The sequence below is a fragment of the Microcebus murinus genome, chromosome 8 (assembly GCF_040939455.1).
Source record: "Microcebus murinus isolate Inina chromosome 8, M.murinus_Inina_mat1.0, whole genome shotgun sequence".
NCBI lineage: Eukaryota > Metazoa > Chordata > Mammalia > Primates > Cheirogaleidae > Microcebus > Microcebus murinus.
In genome coordinates, this window is record NC_134111.1 from 55,714,807 (window position 1) to 55,735,586 (window position 20,780).

The 20,780-nt window shown below is 36.8% G+C and overlaps 1 protein-coding gene across 10 annotated transcripts in view; it reads left to right on the top strand.

Annotated features, from left to right (window-relative positions):
• Positions 1-20,780, top strand: part of OSBPL6 (oxysterol binding protein like 6) — a 197,280-nt gene that overhangs the window by 122,077 nt on the left and 54,423 nt on the right. For all 10 annotated transcript variants that reach the window (XM_012785862.2, XM_012785863.2, XM_012785868.2 and 7 more), the window contains exons 4-5: positions 15,551-15,643; positions 19,594-19,716. In XM_012785862.2, the coding sequence (XP_012641316.1) occupies positions 15,551-15,643; positions 19,594-19,716 (216 nt within the window). The remainder of the gene's footprint in view (positions 1-15,550; positions 15,644-19,593; positions 19,717-20,780) is intronic.

The window sequence follows — 20,780 nt, forward strand, 5'->3', positions numbered from 1 at the left end:
CAATGGGCTGCCCTTCCTGTCATAAAGTTACTAGCACAATAGGTAAAGAGGGGAGAGGAGAAGAGTTGGGAACTGAAGTGACTCAGTGCCCCTGTGATTTCACTAAGTGTTTCCACAACAATGATAGGGTCGAGACGCCACTTAGTATTTAACAACTTAGAAGACTTTAGTAATTGCTCTATTTATATTTTATTCAAGTCTGACATGAGATGCTAGAACATCTAACAAAACTGGCTCCATGTGTGTGACCATTCTGACTCATAAGCCGCAATGAATATGTATGCCTTAAAACTTTCAGAGGGAACAAAAAGTCTGTTGATGAGACATCTAGGACTTACCCTTTGAGTCAGCATTTCCCAAAGTACATGCCAAAGAATGCTTGTCCCTTGAGATGTTGTATGAAAAGAGGGTACCACCGTCAAGTAAGTTAGAGAAATGCTGAACAGAATCTCTTTTGCCATGTGCATTAATAAATTAAGGACACTGATAAATGCTGAAGTAAGACTTTTATTTTTTATTTGAGTGGGCACTTCTAGAATTTAGTATATGGTGGAACTTCTTTTTTCCTCTAAGATTTGGTTGTTAAAACTCCAGATTCTTCTATTAAGAAATTGAAAGATCAGGAACACTGAGCCCAGATTCCTAATGGCAACACTCACTGGGCACAGTAGTGGCTTCCAGCATAGCTGGGGCATTTATTCTTCGATAAGCCACAGTCCTCACCTGTCCTCATTGTGTTTCAATACTTACTTATGTTGACTGCTTTGCCCCTGAAAACATTTGAATTTGTGAACCTTGATCCTGGATGTCAGGAGGTCAATCACAGTAACATTTAATTTACCAAGGGGGATCTGTGCTTGGATGTTAAGAAGGCATCTCAAACCTAACATGTCCAAAATGGAACTCCTAATTTTCCTCTCAAATCAGCTTTTTCCCAGTCTTCCCTTTCTCAGCAAATGGAAACTTCATCCTTTCATTGCGTAAGGCCAAAACCCGGAAATCCTTCTTGACTTCCTTGTCTCATACCCTGCTTCCAAAGCATCAGCAAACCTGTTGGTTCCACCTTCAGGATATGCCTGGAATCTGACCACTATTTGCCATGTCCTCCCCCTCCACCCTGGTCGGAGCCACCATCGTCTCTCACCTGACTGTTGCCATAGTTCTCTGACAGGCTCCCTGCTTTTCTACCCTTGCCCAACAGACAGGTCTTTCTTTACAGAACAGTCAGATCCCTTCAAAACCTAAGTCAGAGTGAGCCACTCTTCTGCACCAAGCCCTCCAGTGACTTCTTGTCTTGGTCCAAATAATACAGAATTGCTGACCACTGTCTACAAGGTCATGCATCGTCTGGTTCTGCCTGTCTGAGCCCATCTCCTGCCACAGTCCTTTCCCTTGATTCTCTCCAGCACCTTCCTCAGGGGCCTTTGCATTTTGGTCCCCTCAGCCTAACTTGCTTTTCCTCCAGCCATCCCCAGGCTTGTCACACACTTGACTCAATCCCCAAATGTACCGTTTGGGGTGGCCCTTGCCGCCCTTCCCTTCATATCCTTATCACTCACTGTCCAATTAGCTGGGTTTATTTTTCTTCAAAGCACTGGTCACCCCCTGGCATATCATACAAGATCTGTCCAGAAAATAGCCAGCATTGTTAAGATAACGAGAATGGTTTGGGGAACATCAATGCAACCTGGCAGCCAAGGAGAGTGGACAGGGATGCACGTGCGTGAACAGTGACAACTTCACTGCAGTAGCCGGTGGAGTGCCAGACGCCATTGAGCATGTGTACCGTGTGGCTGTCGCATTCAAAATGACCGAATGAGTAGAGCCACGAACCTGCATCAAATTTTGTGCTAAGCTTGAACTTCCAGATGACTCAGAAGGCTTTCAGGGACGATGCAATGAATGAAGCACAAGTAAAAATGTGGCACAGACACTCCAAAGATGGTAGAGAATCTGTTGAAAGTGATCCACATTCTGGAAGGCCTGCAACAAACAGAACACCTGCGAATGTTGAACATGTACAGGTTAGGATAAGAGATGCTGGGAGAACTGTGAGAGGTCCCAAGGTGCCTACTTTGAAGGGAACTGCGTCATTGTCCTATGTACAGTGTTTCTTGTATCTTCTATCCTCTTCACTAAATGTCTCTATTTTTCATATTATATGGCTGGATACTTTCCAGGCAGACCTGGTATATTTGTTTATCCGATTATGTCTGTATCCTCTGCCTCTATTTCTTAATACTGAGCTGTAAGCCCAGTGAAAACAGGGCTTTTATTTTGTTCAGTCATGTATCCCTAGCACCTTGTATGGTACCCGGCATTTGGTGTGCTTGGGAGAGATATTTGAATGAATACGTGAATGAGGGAGTTGATGTGGAAAGAAGATTGTGAGCCAGGCTGCAGAGGACTTGATAGCTGTGGAGGAATAATCATGAGGTGGGGAGATGACAACAAGGAAAGAAGATGATGGAGCATGGAGTTCCGAGTCTCAAAAGAAAGGATTCTGAGAGTAGAAGGAGGATGGTCCCAAAGTAGCAGAGGGGAGCTGAGAAAGCACAGTCCCTTCTCCTTGCTCCTGAGAGTGGGTGTGTGGTGGAATAAACAGCAGAGGAGTGAAGGAAATGATAGACAAAAGCAGAGAGTTGGGAGCATTCTGCTCAGCTTAAAAACATTAGTGAGGGTAGGGGGTATATCTCTTTCTTTTAAAACAGGGGTTGGCTGGGCACAGTGGCTCACACCTGTAATCTAGCACTCTGGGAGGCCAAGGTGGGCCGATCGTTTGAACTCAGGAGTTCGAGACCAGCCGGAGAAAGAGCGAGACCCAGTCTCTACTAAATTAATAGAAAGAAATTAGCAGGACAACTAAAAATACATATAGAAAAAATCAGCTGGACATGGTGGCACATGCCTGTAGTCCCAGCTACTTGGGAGGCTGAGGCAGGAGGATCGCTTGAGCCCAGGAGTTTGAGGTTGCTGTGAGCTAGGCTGATGCCACAACCCTCTAGCCCAGGCAATAGAGTGAGACTCTGCCATAAATAAATAAATAAAACAGGGATTATTGTTTCTTAGTCAATCATAGTACTTATTTTATGGTTACATTATATAACAAGAGTTACTAAGTTTGTGAACTGATGACTGGATTTTGTTTGTGTTCATAATTACTTTTATGCTTATGTATTTAGGAGAATTTTAAAAAATATACATGTCTAAGACCACCCTGTAGAGATAGTAGTCCTGGATCCAGGTCTGCATTTTCAAAAGCAAGGCCCCTCTTTGGAGTGAATAATTATTTTTATTTATATTATTATCAAGTCGTATAATAAAACCAGACACTATGACTCTAAGAATGTAGGGTTTGAAATGCATAATTTTCAGGTACTAGTGTCTATTATGGGTGAATTGTTAATAACTCCACCACCAGGTTAGACTTTAAATGCTTAAATGAGCCAATCTTTTTTGTTTAATGAAAATTTCAATGAAGAAAAAACCAGTCATTGTTTATAGTGATTCAAAGTTTGCTGAAGCTCAGAGAATATAAAATAAAGAACATTTTAAGGAAAAAAATATAAATAACTCATAAGAGGCTGGCAGTTCATCTTCTTGCCAGTTTTTATAAAATCTATATTCAGGATCATGGTTAATCCTTAAGAACTATAGAAGACTTCAGTGACATGGGTATCCAAAATGTTTCCTGTATATTATCAACAGCAAGACACTCCCAAAACTAACAGTGTCCTGTTCGGTTGATGCCCACTGTTGACGTGTAAAGGATGTTGCCAGCAGTGATTCAGTGGGACTCTATATCTGATAGAAAGGGGCTCCCAGCATATACAGAAACTGAGCTTCTAGAGCATCTTCTTCAAATAGCTTTGCTGAATGAAATAACTAAATCACTACTTTGAAATATGTGTCTCTATCTTATGACTAGGAAACCTATTTCCATCTTGGAGTTGTGAAACATATAATGTTATCTCAAACAAAAATGTTCTAATTTTTATAGAAAAAAATACAAGCATCCCTGATTTAATATAATTTATAACTTGAAATCTACCAGGAGGAGGAATAGAATTAGAGTTCTTAGCTCCATGTAGAATTTCAGTAGACCCAAGAATTTTTTCAGGATGACCCTGGAACCCAGCTGCCAGTTTAGAAAGAAATACTAACCTGATCTGAAAATCCACAGAGTGTCCTCACTGGGGCAACGCTAGAAAATAAATCCCTTTTATTTCCTAGGTATATTTAAATTCCTGACTTGCTTCCAGTTTCAATTTAGCCTTTTTAGAATTCTATCTCATGGAATCAGTGTTTCAGGACTTAAAACCAATATCAATGGAGAAATAATAATTGCTTGCAAAAATTCATACTGTGACCAATTTTTGTGATTTAGATGCAAATTGGGTGTTCTGAAAAGTCAAAATATTAGGCAAAATTTATAAACCAACTAATAGAATAACACTAGCAACAAGCTAATATTTCATGAGTTCTCGCTGTGGAAGGTTAGAAGTATCATCACATTTTTCAGACAACAAAACTATAATGAAAAGTGGTTTTCATCTTGTCCACAGCTAATGAGGGGTGAAGACAGGCTTTACTTCCTGGAACCTGGTTTTTGGAGCCCCTATTCTTGTTCACTTGCTGTTTGATCTGTTATAAGTCTTGACAAGCTGAATGTCCAAGGGAAGGCCTTTTCACATCCTCATTGGCCTGGGAAACTATAAATCAAATGGTACAAGCTGAAATGTTAATAGTTATTATCATGGAGTGAGGTTTTGTTTTTTTTTTTTAAAAGATGGGGTCTTGCCCTGTTGCCCAGGCTAAAGAGCAGTGGCGTGATCGTACCTCACTGCAGCCTCAAACTCCTGGCTTCCAGGGATCCTCCCTCCTCAGCCTCCTGAGCAGCTAGGACTACAGGTGCACACCACCATGCCCCGCTAATTTTTAAAATTTTTATAGAGAAGGGGTCTCTCTGTGTTGTGCAAGTTGGTCTTGAATTCCTGGCCTCAAGTGATCCGCCTGCCTCAGCCTCCCAAAGCGCTGGGATTATAGACATGAGCCATCATACCTGGTCCCTAGGTGAATTTTATATTATGTGTGCTTTTCTCAATTTTCTGTATTCTTACCACACATATTGCTTTTAGATTGAGAAGTTTTAACCATCTATTTTTGTTTGTTGAAAGCTGCTGTTAGCCCTTTCCATTAAAAGCAATGAGCAACCCCACAGCCTTCTTGCCATCCCCACCATTGGGAGATCCCTGTCGCTGTCACTTGGTGTTTACAGTGTTCAGTCCACATCAAATGTGCTGAAATTGAGACCACTGGAGAGAAATTTGTCACCTGACACCCAGACACTCATTACCCCCACATGATTCAGAACTCCGTTACTTGGGTCAGAATCTGTTTGCTGCTTTCGCTGGTGTGCATGCCAGACTCTGCTGGTTCTCTAGGCTGCCTTTATCAGTGTTTCAGTTTACAGGTTATCTCTTATTACCTGGAGATGGCTTATTTTGGATAGCATTTTTGTAACAGCAAACTCGTTGTCAGATCTAAGATCAGCACTGCCTATGATGTTCTTGGGCATAACACCAAATGGATAGAGCCACTGTACATCAGGTAACAAACCCCAGAGGGTCTCCTTCTGCAGGGCGTCGAAAAGGCCTGGGAATCTGTTGTTTACAGAGGCATCCCCAGAAGACTGTTGTCCACCCAGATTTGGAAATATCACTTTTACAAAATACATTTTTAGGTGTTTCATTAGGACTATAAAACATCTTCCTGAAGGACCATAAGTCTATAAAACTGTTTTATTTGGTTTTCAGTCTAGACAAATAGAAAATTTTACCTACCTCTGCTCAGCATCCACTGTAACTCTCCTAGACTGTAAGTAAAATACTCTCACAAAGGTAAAGGAAAGCCTTGTACATGTTGTATATTTTATGTTTCAAGTGCCAGGTTTCTTGACCTCAAATCCTAATTAAGAGCTGATCTGTAAAAATTGTAAAAGCCAGCATTGGGGAGGTTTCAGGGAAATGGACACTGTCATGCACAATAAGCATGTTAATTGATTTTGCTTTTATGGAGGCAAATTTAGCAATACATACCTAAAGTCTTTGAAAAGGTCATGCCATGGGACCCAGTAACTCAGCTTTTCAAAAATGTATTCTAAGGAAACAATCAAAGATACATGTAGGGTGGGAGGGAGATGAGGGCTAAAAACTTACCTATCGGGTACAGTGTGCACTATTTCGGTGACAGGCACACTAAAAGCCCTGACTTTAGCATTATACATTTCATCCATGTAACAAAAACACTTGTACCCTCTTGATGGTTTGAAATAAAAAAGATACATGTAAAGATTTCTGTGAAAAGATTTATTTATTAAAGTATTTTTATAGTAGTCAAAAGTTAGAAATAGTCTAATCTTCAACAAGGAGATATTTAAATAACCTCTTATACAGTGAACTATTACACAGCTGCTAAAAATGCTTTTGAATATTTAATACTGTGGCAAAACTTCATATAGTTGGTCCTTCGTAGCCACAGTTTCCACATCTGTGAATTCAACCAACCACTGATCGAAAATATTCTCCCCCCAAAACATAATACAACAATAAAAATATACAATCAAAAAACAATACAGTATAACAGCTTACATAGCATTTACATTTATTAGGTATCATAAGCAATCTAGAGATGATTTAACATATACAGTAGCATGTGGATAGATTATATATGCAAATACTATGGCGCTTTATATAAGGGTACTTGAGCATCTGTGGGTTTTGGTATCTGCAGAAGGCCCTGGAACTAATCGCCCATAGAAACTGAGGGATGACTGTATTGCTAATTGAAAAAAAAAAGTTATTAAATTGAAAAAATAGTGCAATTTCAATTTTTTTAGAGAATTGAGTGTGTGTGTGTGTGTGTGTGTGTGTATAAAGCTGAAAGAAAATATAGCAAGATATTGAGTTTATTGCTGGTTGTGTTTTTAATTTCTTTTTTGTTTTTCCATTTTCCCCTTAAAAATGTCTACAATAAGTGTGCCTTTTTTGGATGTCATATTTCAAGAGTTAATTTGCGGGTCTGTGTATGTGTGTATAGCTTTAAAACAGTATTTGAAATATAGTAAACTTGATAAAAGTCTTATCTATTTCAATGATAAAATGGTAAGCTTTAATTATGTACGTGTAAGATTAAAAATTAAATGACTATGAAGGCTATAGCACATGGGAATTTTGGTGCAAGTTTTTCAAACCATCTTTGAGGTTCTGAGGCACGAACTGCACGGCCATTTGTCCTCTTTACTACCTACATTTAATCTCATGGAAACTTAATTATATCTGAGCAAAAACTTAGACACTGCATATATATAACAAATATTTATTCGTTCATTCAGCAAATATTTATGAGTACATGTAGGCATGTCATCAATGTATGCTCTGAGTTTACAAGGGTGTTCAAGCAGTCTAACTCTGCCTCTAATATACATACATAAATGTTTAAAAAAGATATATATGGGATTTTTTTGCTTGTATTGTTAGCAAAATCATTTGAGGGATTATCATACTGGAAACCTTTGTCTGGACTACATAATGTTAAAAGCCTTTTAGAAAATTACAAATTAACTGTAGTAGTCTTTTCAAGTCACAGGGGACTGAACTGTTCTCCTCTCCTGCGTTTTAAATTAACTCTACATGTTCCAGAACCTTGCTCTTAAAATGGCCTAGTGTTTGTCCCTGTTATTTGCTGTAACAAAGTATGATCAGCATATGCTTTTACTCAGTTGCTGTGGTTTCCAGTGGTCTTGCCACGCTGTTGGGTGTTAGGAGCACAGAATAAGGAGCAAGTTCACCAGCAAGTTCTGGTTCTATTTCTGCTTAAAGGCAACCACGGGAATTAAAACATTGTTTATTCCTATGCCTTTTATCACTTCATAGTCAAGATCACCAAACTACTCTTTGTTATCAATGGACCACTTGATGGGTCCAAATGGCATTTGTTACAACACAGCATTTCCAAACAGACTAGTTCAATGTGGGGTTATAGCTGTCGATTCATAATGACTTTCATATTTCTATGCAGGAAGAGACAAGACTGTGGTGACTTTGCTTTTCTCCCTTTCAGGATCTCCCAGGTGTGCTGCGTGTACTTTTTCCAGCCACTATTTCTAAAATTTTCTTTCATTCATTTTAGCAGTGCTTCTGTGAAGCTTTACCATTAATGCACTTCTTTCATCTTTCGGTGAGGGCAAGATAATTGTTAATGTAGAGAAAGTAGTAGAGTTACTACTGCTTTAGCTGATTTTAATATTTTATGCCATTGCAAAGAAAAAAAAATTTTCTTGGAGGAAAGTCCACACGCGTCTTCTGCAACAGGCATCCAGGTGGCTGCAATCTGTGTTGCCATCACTACTGTTGCCTTTGCACTGGCAGATATTTAGGTCTGTCTTCGTGCTTGTTGACAACGTTCTCAGTAAGTTCTGATGCCCTGATCAGGAGATGCTGCTGACTGTGCTACTGGGGCGAGTGGGTAACATGATAGCCATGTAAGGAACGGATTCATCACTTCCGAAAGGGCTCCCAGGTATCATTCACCTGCAAAGTGTTTGTAAGACATCTTTCCATGGAATTGGGAACGTGTAAGTTCCTAAACATTTGTTCTTGTAGTGTTTATCACTAAGATGGTAGCTACTGTTTATTGAGTGCCTGCTGTGTGCTAGCCTCTGAGTAGCACTGTGCACACACTGGGTGCCAACTCTGTGACTTCCAGTGTCTCATAAAATAGATGTTATTATCCTCATTTTACAGAGGACACTGAGACTGAAAGAGGTTAATGCTTCATCTGAGTCACATGATAAATAGCAGATGAAGGCTGGGATACTGGTCTGCATGATGGTAAAACTTATTTTCTCCTCTCCACACCACACACTGCTATAGCTGACTTGCTCTGAGTTCCTGAAACTTAGAAATTGGAAATTAATTTTGAGGTTGCTATAGAGATGGTGAAGAAATGAACCTTGAGGTAGTATCATATTTAAGACTGCTATGATTTTTCCTTTTTTGTTTTGCTCACTTCTACCTCTCTGTATCCACAGAAGACTGTGGTAGAGGAGGACTTGAGATGTGTTCAGTTAGTGTGTTGAGGCCATATGCTATTTGAAGTTTCTGTCACTTTTGTCATTTAACATTTGCTTTAACTTCAATAGACAGCAATATTTAGAAGCTTGACTCTAGAGTAAAATCTTAACTCACATTCCAACTCCAGCATTTGCTGACTCTGTGCCTCTCTTAACCTGTGTCTTTCTCTGTTCAGTCAGCTGTGAGATCAATTTAACAGTCATTACTCAAAGGCTTGTTGTGAAGATGGAATGAAATAATCCATGTAAAGCATAAGGACAGGACTAGAGAAAGTAGTAAATATTAACCGCCATCATCATCATCATCAACACTATCCTATGAAGGTTACTAAAACCACTGAAATAGAGCTGCTATATATAAGTATAAAGTAGCTATAAGTAAGCTATAAGCTACGTATAAAGTAGCTGTAGTTAGAAGGGAGACCAGCCTAACAGCCCAAAGCTTGAAGAAAGTACTTTAGAAGTTTCTAAATTATTTCAGATATTTTTCTTTGAAAATATTTTGTATAATTTGTGACTATAAAAATAGCTTAGATAAGATAGTCAGGTGAACAATTTCAATGGAGTTAATATTCAGAGAGCAATGGTCCACTTCTCTTTGTTACTGTCCTAAATGTGTGTTGAAAGTTAGTCTGTACAGAAATTGGTAGCCACAGCCTAAAATATTTCCAGCAATTCCTCTCTGTATATATTTGAAATGCAGTTAAAGTAGATAAAGACAAGAAACCTGATCAGCAGAGCTCCTGGATTCCCCATTTTGAGAGTCATGCTCCTCTCCGTGTGAGTTGAACTGAACCGTTCAGCTATTATTAAGTGTCTCTCAGTGTGTGTTTACCTACATCTTTGATACTGAGTAAACGAGATTACAGTCATGTTGGCAGATTTATACTTGCTGCCTGGGAGGTAGGAGATCAGTGAACACTAACCTTGGGGACACACTTTTACCAAATTCAAGAGCTGCAGTGGAATATGAAATATAGTGAAATTCTAGACTCCTGGTTTTAAGTTGAATATGCATCAGTTTCCTCTGAGAAGGGGAAACAGGGGGCGGGTAAGTACTTCCACCTTCTCTGTGTGCTCCAAGTTCCCCAAAAAACTGACCTGGAAATTAAATTGTAATTTTAGTATTTGAGAGGAAACTTGACTTTAAAAGAATAATTAACTGGTTTATGTAACCCTTTATTTAACTCATTTATATAACATATATAACACCTTGAAGGTAGTGGCATGTGTTTCTAAGTCACTGTGAAAGAATATGACAACAGCTATCTTGTGAATAAAAGTGCAAAAATTATAGCACAAATTATGATCTTAAAGGAAACCTTATGAAAAGAACTAATTCTTGTAACTGAAGATATTGTTAGGTTAAATTTGATGTGTTCCTAATGCTGACCAGTCATATCTTTAAATCTAATAAACAAGAGTTCTATGATTAATCCACTAGTTTTTTCAGTTTTAAAAAATTAGGCTCTTTAAATGTTTTCAAAAGTTCTATTGGAGCTGTGATTTTTACAATTTCAAGATAAAACTAGCAGGTAGTTTTATGTCTAATCATGTGTTAATGATTGCTGAAGGACTGTTCTCTATAAATTCATCAGAGAGCACTGAAAAATAAATTCCAGGAATGTTTGACTGGCTACAATGGGCAGATTGTTATGCTAGGATGGAGTGGGTTGGGAGTAGAGGAGATGGGATACTTCAGATGAAGATGAGATCGTCTCTACCTTCAGGGAGCATGCAATTTAACTACAGCCCAAGACTGGGTATGGTAAGTTAAAACTATCTTCTTTATAGCCATTGGTATTAAAAATATAATATTCAAATACTTAGATATTTCATTTAAAATAATGAATGGCTAGATATATAACTATATAACTTTAGGGTTATCTTTTGGCTTTAAACCATGAGTTTGAAGACAATTCAAGGTAACAATATTTTATTAAGGCATGGACAATAATAGTTAGATTCTAATAATACACAAATATAAGATTGGCAAGTTTGTACAAAAGCTATTGGCTTCTTCATTATCATATTGAAGTTAAATGAAATAGCTTATTTTTTGAAGCTAGTTACAGTTATAATAATGAGTGTCAGCTGGTAGTTTTGTAAGTTGTCTTTTAATATTTTATAGTACAGTATATACACACATTTGTGGCAATAAAAATATTCCTTTACTTACTATATCTCAGTAAACATTTTCTGTTCCTTAGCAAATCAATAGAATTTGGGGTTTAGATTTTTCACTTAATTTGAATATGTGCTATATCTGAAAATGAATGAACTTCTTACTTACTTTTCTTCCATAACATAAACTATATGGGAAAATCAAGTGGTAAAGAAACTAATATTGTGTTCTTTGTGCCAGGCATGGCAGTGAGTAATAGACATCGGTCACTAACCCTTCTGGTCCACAAAATTGTGGCAACATTTTAAGTATCCCCAGTATCAATTGAGACAAAACTCAATTTTATCACACTTCAAATTTACCAAATTGATTTCTATGTAGCTTGATTTGAAAATTAGGGGAAATTTATTTTCCTTTCTCTGGCTAAATTGCGTGAGTTAATCCCTCATTTCCTGCCTACATAGTTGCTAAGGTCAGGTTTCTTTCCAGGCTTTGCTTTTCTTACCATGTTTTTGGGTGGGGCAGGAGGAGTTGGCAATATATCTGTATTTTATTGCATAGCAACTTGAAAGTATGGAGATGTAGAAAGTCCTTAAAGAGAAGCTCAGATCAAAGATACCTGACTGGAAAATTAAGGTAAGCAAAAGCAGTAGCCACGTGGAACAGGTTTAATGCATGGGTTTACAAAAATGTGTTCAGCATTATTTGGTCTTTTGTAAAAGATCTCTTTCTCTGGAATATAAACATCACAAAAATAGTTGTCTATTTTGTTCTCTGTGGTCCTGTCATCTGTGCCTGGCACAGTGTAGTTGACCAATAATGATTTGTTGATTAATTGAATGAACAAACAAATGAATGAATGGATAACACATTTCACTGGCAGTTTCTGGTCTTAGCTTTACTATATTTACTTGACTGAACTTTTTTGTTAATATTCTATCAAGCAGTAAGGGAGGAACTTGCTACTAAAATGTGTGGTTTAAAAAGTATCCTGGAAACTTTTTCTTCCCTACAGAAAATTATAAATTATAAAGTAATTTATTTGTTGGTGAGAGAAGCATTTTTTTTATATTTCTGTAGTAAAGTGACACCTATATATTTTTATTACCCATGTTTATTTTTGGAAAAATCACTTCATGCATTAAAAAGAATACTTTTATGGTCTTTTTAAATCATCATAGAATTTAAATTAGGGAAATTTTCCTCAGATGTATCTGAAGAGTACCTGAAACAAGATATTTTTCCTCTTAAAGATTTTTGTAACATGTCAGGATAGTTTGTAATTTAGCTTGAGATGAATTAATTGGTTTTAAAGAAATTTCAAAATGTGTTAGTTTTTTTTTTTCTTGGAATCAATCATTTATCACAAAATGAACAATTTCAACTTTTAAACATACAATCACTTTTCTCCATACTTAACTCATGTGTTAGTTTTTTTAAAAAAATACGTTTCCTCAAAAGAAACATTACAAGAAAGGAAATAACATTTGTATGTCAGAATTATGCATTTTAATAATAAACAAACAAAGTTCTTCAGTTCTCAAACTTTTTAGTCTCAGGAACCCTTTACACTCTTAAAAATTATTGAAGATTTTAAAGAGCTTTTGTTTATATGTGTTATATCTATCAATGTTTACTGTATTAGAAATTTAAATGGATACAATTTTAAAATATTTCTTAGTCTATTTAAAATTAACAATAGTATTACATGTTAACCTAAAATTAATATTTTTATTTTAAAATACTATATTTCCAAAACAAATGTGAGTGAGAAGAGTGGTACTGTTTTACATTTTTGCAAATCTCTCTGATGTCTCACTTAATAGAAGATAGCTGGATTCTCACATCTGTATCTTTCTTTAGTATGTTACAATATCACATGTTATGTTTCCTCTGGAAAACTCCACTGTACACTAGTCAGAAAATAAGTGTAAAAAATGCCAACAACATCCCAATATTATTACAAAAATAGTTTTCTACCTTGCAGGCCCTGTGTAAGGGCTTTGGGAATCTCCAGGGTTCATGGCCTCCCTTATGAGAACCACTGCTCCAAAAACCTGTAAGGTGGAAGGGTGAATAGCAGTGGGGTGAGAACTTGTTTGACTTTTTTCTTTTTTTTTATTCCTATGTTGTATTTGAGTGTTTTGTAATGAGTATATGTGACTTTTGCCATTGTAAAACACCAGAAAGAAAATGAAAGGGTGTCGGGGGAAAGACAATTACATCCCAAAAGAAGGTAATACAATTTTTGTTTCAACAACGAATTCTCATTGTAGTTTCTAATTATATGTTCTCACAATAAATCTAAATTTCGAATTTATCTGATGTGTTTTAAGTAAGATCCTATCCAAAATATCAACATGAGCAAGCAAATAATAGTTGGTTGTTCACACAACCAACTGTCAAGACCTGAGCACAAACCACCGGTCTGTCACTCATAGCATGCCTTTGCTTTTGACTCTTCCATGAAAGGCATTGGCACAAATACGGATACTCAGCCACATTTATAACTTTTCTTTGCTAATTCAAGTGAATCTGGGAATGGAAAGAGCAGAGACCCAGTTAATGCTTAGATTGACTTTGGAAACAGTGTCTGTTGGGTTAGGAATTCTTGTTAAGCCCTGCCCAACTTTATATTTGAGCCCAGAATATCTGTTCTCATTTCTCCTGCTTCCTCACGAATTGAAGAAATAGGAACAATTCCTCTATCTTTCATGTCGATTATTTCCTTTTAATAAATGACTAAAAATTTTCACTCAGGTAGAATTTTAAAAACCTATGACAAGATCTCTTCTTGTTTTCAAGGTAATAAAAATAAACAGAAGTTTGAAAAGTTAACAAATAAATTAGAATAATTTGGCTCAGGTCAAAGTATAATTTTCTTTGTAAAAAAAACAAACATTTATCTAATAGTTTTCCAGTGAGATACCAAAACTAGAGACCTCTATAAATAAATAAAATACCAACTTTGTTGAAACAATGAAATATTATTATCCCGGTAAAAACATAATGTTTCATTTTCAGCCTGCATCTGAATATTAACTCTTATTTCTTTGATTTTTTTCAGATTTATCCCTCTCAAGGAAAGTGCTTAATTTTTTCAAATATACAAGTTATATCTATTTATCACAAAATTTTTTAAATCAGGAAGCTATTGAGAAAAAACTAAAAATCTCCTGTAATCCTGTCACCTTTGTTTAGCTACTCTTAACGTTTTAGAATACATTTTGATTATGTATATAACATCATCATATTTAAGCTACTTTTTGTAGCCTGATTTTTCAGTTGATGGACATCATGGGTATTCTTTCCTTATCAAAAAGCATAAATCTATATTGCCATTTTGGTTTTTCCTTGTAAGTCTACCTATTCTCATATATATCAGATATTTTTTTTCCTATGATAATACCTTAGAAAACATATCTATTCTTCCATCTTTGCATATCTATCTGATTATTTCCTTAGGGTAAAGACAGCTGTGGGATTGCTGGATCAAAGAGGCATAAATTTCTTTTTCCAAAGGCTTTTGATATAGTTACAAAATTTCTTTTTAGAAAGGTCGCACTCAATTTATACTTCCTTTCTTCCAACCCCATACCATTCTTGAATCTGATGGGTTAAAAAAAAATCACTATTTTGTTTTTTATTTCTTTGAATACTTCTGAGGTTGAACATCTTTTCTAATGTTCTACATGAGTTGCCTGTTCATGTACTTCACCTGTTTTTTTGTTGGAATGCTGTCTCGCTTATCTATAAATGCCCTTCTTAGTCTTTGTAAAAGACATTTACTGTTTATTGCATTTGATAAATTGTTTTCTTCTCTGTGCAATTTGTATAAGAAATTCTAGAGACTAACATGTTTTAAGGCTCTGGACTTCTTGACATAAACCTTTCTCTTTGTCTCCTGCCATACCCTGTTGGAGAGATGAGCAAATATTTTTATGTAAGGCTTGTCTAAGTAGTAGATGTACCACTCATAAAGTTGTAAAAATGTCAGATGTACTATGTTTCTTTTTGTGTCTTAAAATTTTTCAAGAGAAAATACTCCGACTCTTTCTCTAAGACTGAAACAGCATTGCAGCAGAAGTTCAGTGGCAAATCCATACGAGGGGAAAACAAAATCCTATGCTGACATATTTCCTGACTGTTGCTGCTATCTTTGGTCTTTTGAGGAACTTACCATTTTTAACATAACTTACAGTTTTTACTGTGATGTGTGTGATCTCAGTCCCATGCCCTCCACATGAGAAATGGGTTGTCTAACCCTGGGCTATATTTCCATTTCTTTTCAGAGTGTCCACATATTGGAGAGGACTGCTTCCTCTAGCACTGAGCCCTCTGTAAGTCGGCAATTGCTAGAACCAGAGCCGGTCCCCCTCTCCAAGGTCAGTGATGGAATGTGGTGCTTTCTCTGATGGCATGCTGCCTGCTCTGGGGCCATGAACTGTGAATAATTTACACACCTGACTCCCGTAAGGTAGCTGTGACACCAATTGTAGGACATCTCTACTTCGTTCTGCCTCCAGGACATAGAGGTTCTCTGCCCTGTGTAAGGAGAGAATAGATGAATGTATATTTTGCTGGTCTTTGCAGGGTTACATGCAAAGGCCCAAAATTCTCTATTTTAAGGGAAGAAGGAAAGAGAAACTATCACCATTCCCTGTTGGAGAAATAAGCAAGTATTTCTATGTCAAGCTAATGGAAAAGAAAAGAAAAAAAATCACTGGATCCAGCAATAATAATAATACTATCAGCTATCATTACTGCCCATGTACTGCATAACCAGGTGCTACGCTAAGTGCTTCAATACATTACCCCATTTAATATAATCTTTATAAACAGCTCTATGCAATGTAGGTATTTATCACATTTTATAAATATGGACACTGAGAGTTAATATCTTGGCCAAAGTAAAAAAAAAAAAAAAAAAAAAAAAAAAAGCTGTTAAGTAGCAGGCCCAGAATTCAAACTTAGACTTGTCCAACTCTACAACCGATGGTTTTCAGCACTCCACGAGCTGCAAGGTAAAATAGCGCCTACACAGAGGGGCTGTTGTACATTCCAGGTTCTAGACTCCTCATGTCTAGCTTCTTCGCAGTGAGCTCTTGGAAGAACACTGCAGAGTATTCATTAAGACCTGATCTCTTTCACGGAATCCAGTGTTCTCTCCCCTTCCTCCCCCAGGCTAGGGAAACACTGAATTCATATATGTCTAAGATGCAAAAATCATAGAGAAGAGTCGAGGAGACACCATCCTACTCCTACCCATCCCACCCTGAGATTTTCAATGGGCTGGCTCCCTTATTGAGAAACTCTGAAAATAGAATGCATGTGGATTTTGAATTACAATATAAAAATAGCACTTTATTTCCAAAGACGGTTAACTTGTAAATATGTAAAACCAATCTTTCTACTTTGCTTTTCTATTTTAAACATAATCTTTTAAGAAAAGAATACTTTACTACCCTAGTGGTGTGAAATATATACACTTGTACCTCTTTATTCTTTAAAGATATTACAAGCTATAAGGTTTATTCTATTAGACAGGAGTAGACTGCTAAACTAAGGAGAGGGAGGAGTTATTAAACTATCAAAAATTAATTGCGAGAGAAATAAAATGTAGTCTGACTTCCATTTGAATAGCAAATAGAGAATGTATTCTTGGCAAATATAACTAGTAATCTTTTTGAAATATCAGTGCTCTTTTACAGTTAGCTAAAAGAAAGAATTAATATAGGGGCAACAGAAAGGGCAGCTAACATTTATTAAGCATCTACTTTGTGCCAGGCACTAGATTAGAACATGTATTCTCCCACTTAATCAGCCCCCAACTTCTGGAAGTGGGTACTGGTGTTATTCTCATTTTACTGATAATTACAACATAATTTCCCAGGCATGAAGGACTCAGCTTGGTCAAACAGCGATTCCCTCTGGAAGGAGGTGGCTGGTAGCCCAGCTCACAGCAGCTGGGGCCCGAGTCCTCTGGCTTTATAAGGGGATCTGGATGGGGCACCAATAGCATCCACTTCCCATCGCTTCTCCTTGTTGTTGCCCATCTGGATCTTGCTGTAGGACTAATAGACATTTGTTGTGTTTTTTTATTAGTAGATACCACAGCCCTTGGGGCCCCATGAAATTAGAGGGCCACATCCACTCCAGATACCATAGCATCTCACCATCTCTCAGGCCCTTTGTAAGAAGATGGGCCTCCTGGGCACTGATTAGAGCAGAAAAACCTTATTTGAAATACACGTCATCCTGATCAGGATTTGTTCAAATTCTGTGTCCAATGCTTTCCCCTCCTGAAGCATTTTTACATACCCACCCACCCACAGGCATAAATATAGTTTACCCTTGAGAAAGGAAATGTCTCTGTTTTTTTCCAAATGAACAAACTTGGGTTGTTATTGCATTATTTTCTGTTTTTTATTTATTGTTATTAGATTAAAGAGTATTTTCAAAACTTTTATAATACCAAAAATATTTGAGTGTCTGATACAAGTCAAGTACTAACGTAATCACAATATGAGTATTGGCTCTGTTTCTGTCATAAGTAAACCTAGAAAAATTGGAGACTTTTAAGCAGAAGATAAATATCAATTGAAATGGCAAAAAATGCTTCAAAAATTTTCAGAAAGTAATTTTAGTTTTCTTAGATCGACCCAGTCTACTAAGCATAGAGGAAGAAATTTCAACATAATGGAAAATACAGCATGGAAGATTCTGTCTTGTACTGAGATGGGGCATTTTATTTCTTACATAGTTTTTGTAACATCAGCAGCAGCGTTTTATAGTTGAAATAGGGAGAATATGGTTTGCTCTGGTTTTATCTTTTGCCTCTGTCAGTTTGACAGCTTATTTAATTGTAAGAACTATATTAGGATTCCTTTCTATTTCTTTTCGCTGGGCTTACTAATATTGCATCAGAGCAAATAAAATTATTTGTTCAAAGATGCCTGATCTGTGTTTAAGAAATACATCTTAAGGAGGGAGACATCTTAAGGGGGTTGGGTGTGGGATTAAAACTTACCTATCGGGTACAATGAATACTGTTTTGGTAATGGGCACACCAAAAGCCCTGACCTAAGCATTATACAAGATACTATATATAATAACAAAAACACTTTTACCCCCTTAATAAATGTTTTGAAATATAAATAAATAAATATTTTAAAAAATAAATATATTTTATCTTTTTGTCTTTCTATTTTGCCCTTTTTTTCCTCTGCAGCTTAAATCCCAAAGAAGAAAAAAAACCACTGTAATAGAAATCAGTAGCCATAGCTTCTTCACAGGGACAAGCTGTTATTACAATCTGAGACTAATTGTTTAGAAATATGAAAAGAATTTATACTTGTTATTATTTCCATTTTCACAAGTTATACAGAATATTTTTCATCATACACATATACACAGAATAAATCATAGGTGAACACTAGCCTTCAAATAAGATCTCTCCAGAAATAAAAATACTCTCCTAAAGATACTATCCCTGAATGGGGCTCTTGAAAATAGAAATGCCATTAAATACAGCTGATATCTGTCTAAGAACAGAGAGAGTGCTAATGAATATATTTACACATATATGGAGATCATTTTTATGGAATAGAGTGGTTATCTACTTTCTTGGTGAGAGCAGAAAGCCACAGATCCTAGACTTTTTATAAGAGCCTGCTATTTTCTCCTGTTATCCTGACATTATTCATTAACAGTGCTCACTGTTGAATTGCAATTCAATATTAAGAAATGCTGCCCACAGGTTCCCAAGGGTTTGTGTATCTTTGATAGCATGGACTTCTTTGGTGTGTCTTAGGCGAGCGGGCGTTTTATGCACACTTTGAAATGTATGCAGCCTCCCCGAGAGCAACCATGACCACAGCGCTGCTCTTCTCTGTTAAGAGCACGCTAGATCACGGCAGCCTTTCTGTTAATACACAGAAAGCCGGGTCCACACACTAATTGAACATTTGTCATAAAAACAGTCTTGTTTTGAAACTTTAAAGTGCCTCTGTGCCCAGGGATTAACTGTCTGGAAAAATGCATTTTAAACACTCTGAGTACAGGCAATGGAAATGCCATTCTACCCCCAATAGGCAAGGTGGCTCCAGTGAGTCTCTGATGGTCCCCGCGCACCTTCAGGTCTACCTGGGAAACTCATTTTAACTTCAGTTAAAAGTGCCCAGCTTTGTTTGATGGTAGACTTTGCTCCAGAATGTTGTTCCTACTTCTGATGGGCTCCGTGTTGCTTCAAAAGGAACTTCTACTTAAGAATCTGCTTTAAGTATGTCATTAAGCACCAAGAAATATGTGATCTGTTTTTCTTCTTTTCCATCAGGAAGCTGACAGCTGGGAAATTATAGAAGGACTGAAAATAGGCCAAACCAATGTCCAGAAACCAGACAAACATGAAGGCTTTATGCTGAAGAAAAGAAAATGGCCTTTAAAAGGCTGGCACAAGGTAATGTATATCATATTCAGGTTCAGATCATCTTCATAAATAGAGAGGATCTTACTTGCTTTCAAGAGGTGGGAAACAGAGTATGGTTGTATGTGTAAAACTAATTTGCAAGGCCTTATTTTAACCATAGGGGTTGCAATCTATTATGCCCACAATCTGAGTGTGAGATCTGTAATATATGTATGAATAGAGGGCAGAAATATTTACATGCTATTTAAAATCCAGTTTGTATATATTGTTTTCTATTTTGCTTTTTTTATTTAAATTAATATGGATATCTTCTTATTAAATATTCCTCTAAGTGAGATATTTTAAATGCAAGAATGTATTCCACCGGATGGATTTATATTATATATCCCACCATTATTGGACCAATGCTGTATTGCTGGATATGTAGGACATGTCTAATGTTTGACTATCATGATGTTGTAATGAACATGCTTATACATGAATTTCTATTTAGTCTTTTGGGATAAATTCCTAGAATTACTGTTACAAGTTTAAACTAGAGTTGGAAAATCACTGATCCTGGAAGTTTGCTTATTACCCTTCAAAGTACATAGTTTATTCCTCTCTCTCCTCCCAACATCCTTGTTCTATCTCCCAGTTTTAATTATGGTGAAAATATTTCACTGTGTTGTTGCCATTACCTGAGTAGCAAGAATTCAGTGATGCTAAGGAGGAGAAAGTTGTCTTCCATTTTCAGTCTAAACTCTTTAATAGGCCACCAGATATCTTCTCTGAAATCACTGGAAAAACGTATCCATCTATTTGCCACCTCTGCCAATGGACTTTAGCACAGGGCAAATGGATTTGTTGGCTCATGTGGCCAGTGCTGGCTGTCCGTTGGCTCAAAGAAGGGGAGTTGTATGAATTATAACATATTTTATGTGTTTTAAGGAAAAGACTTAAAAATGAACGGATGGAAAATGTTGCCTCAATCCCCTGTCTCTGAAAGTGGAATAAAAATAGGCTTCTGGCTAATGCACTTTCTTCCTTGTCAGATGCTGTCTCACCTGAACCCATAATACTATCCCAGTGCCAAGGATCTGTGCCCACCATTG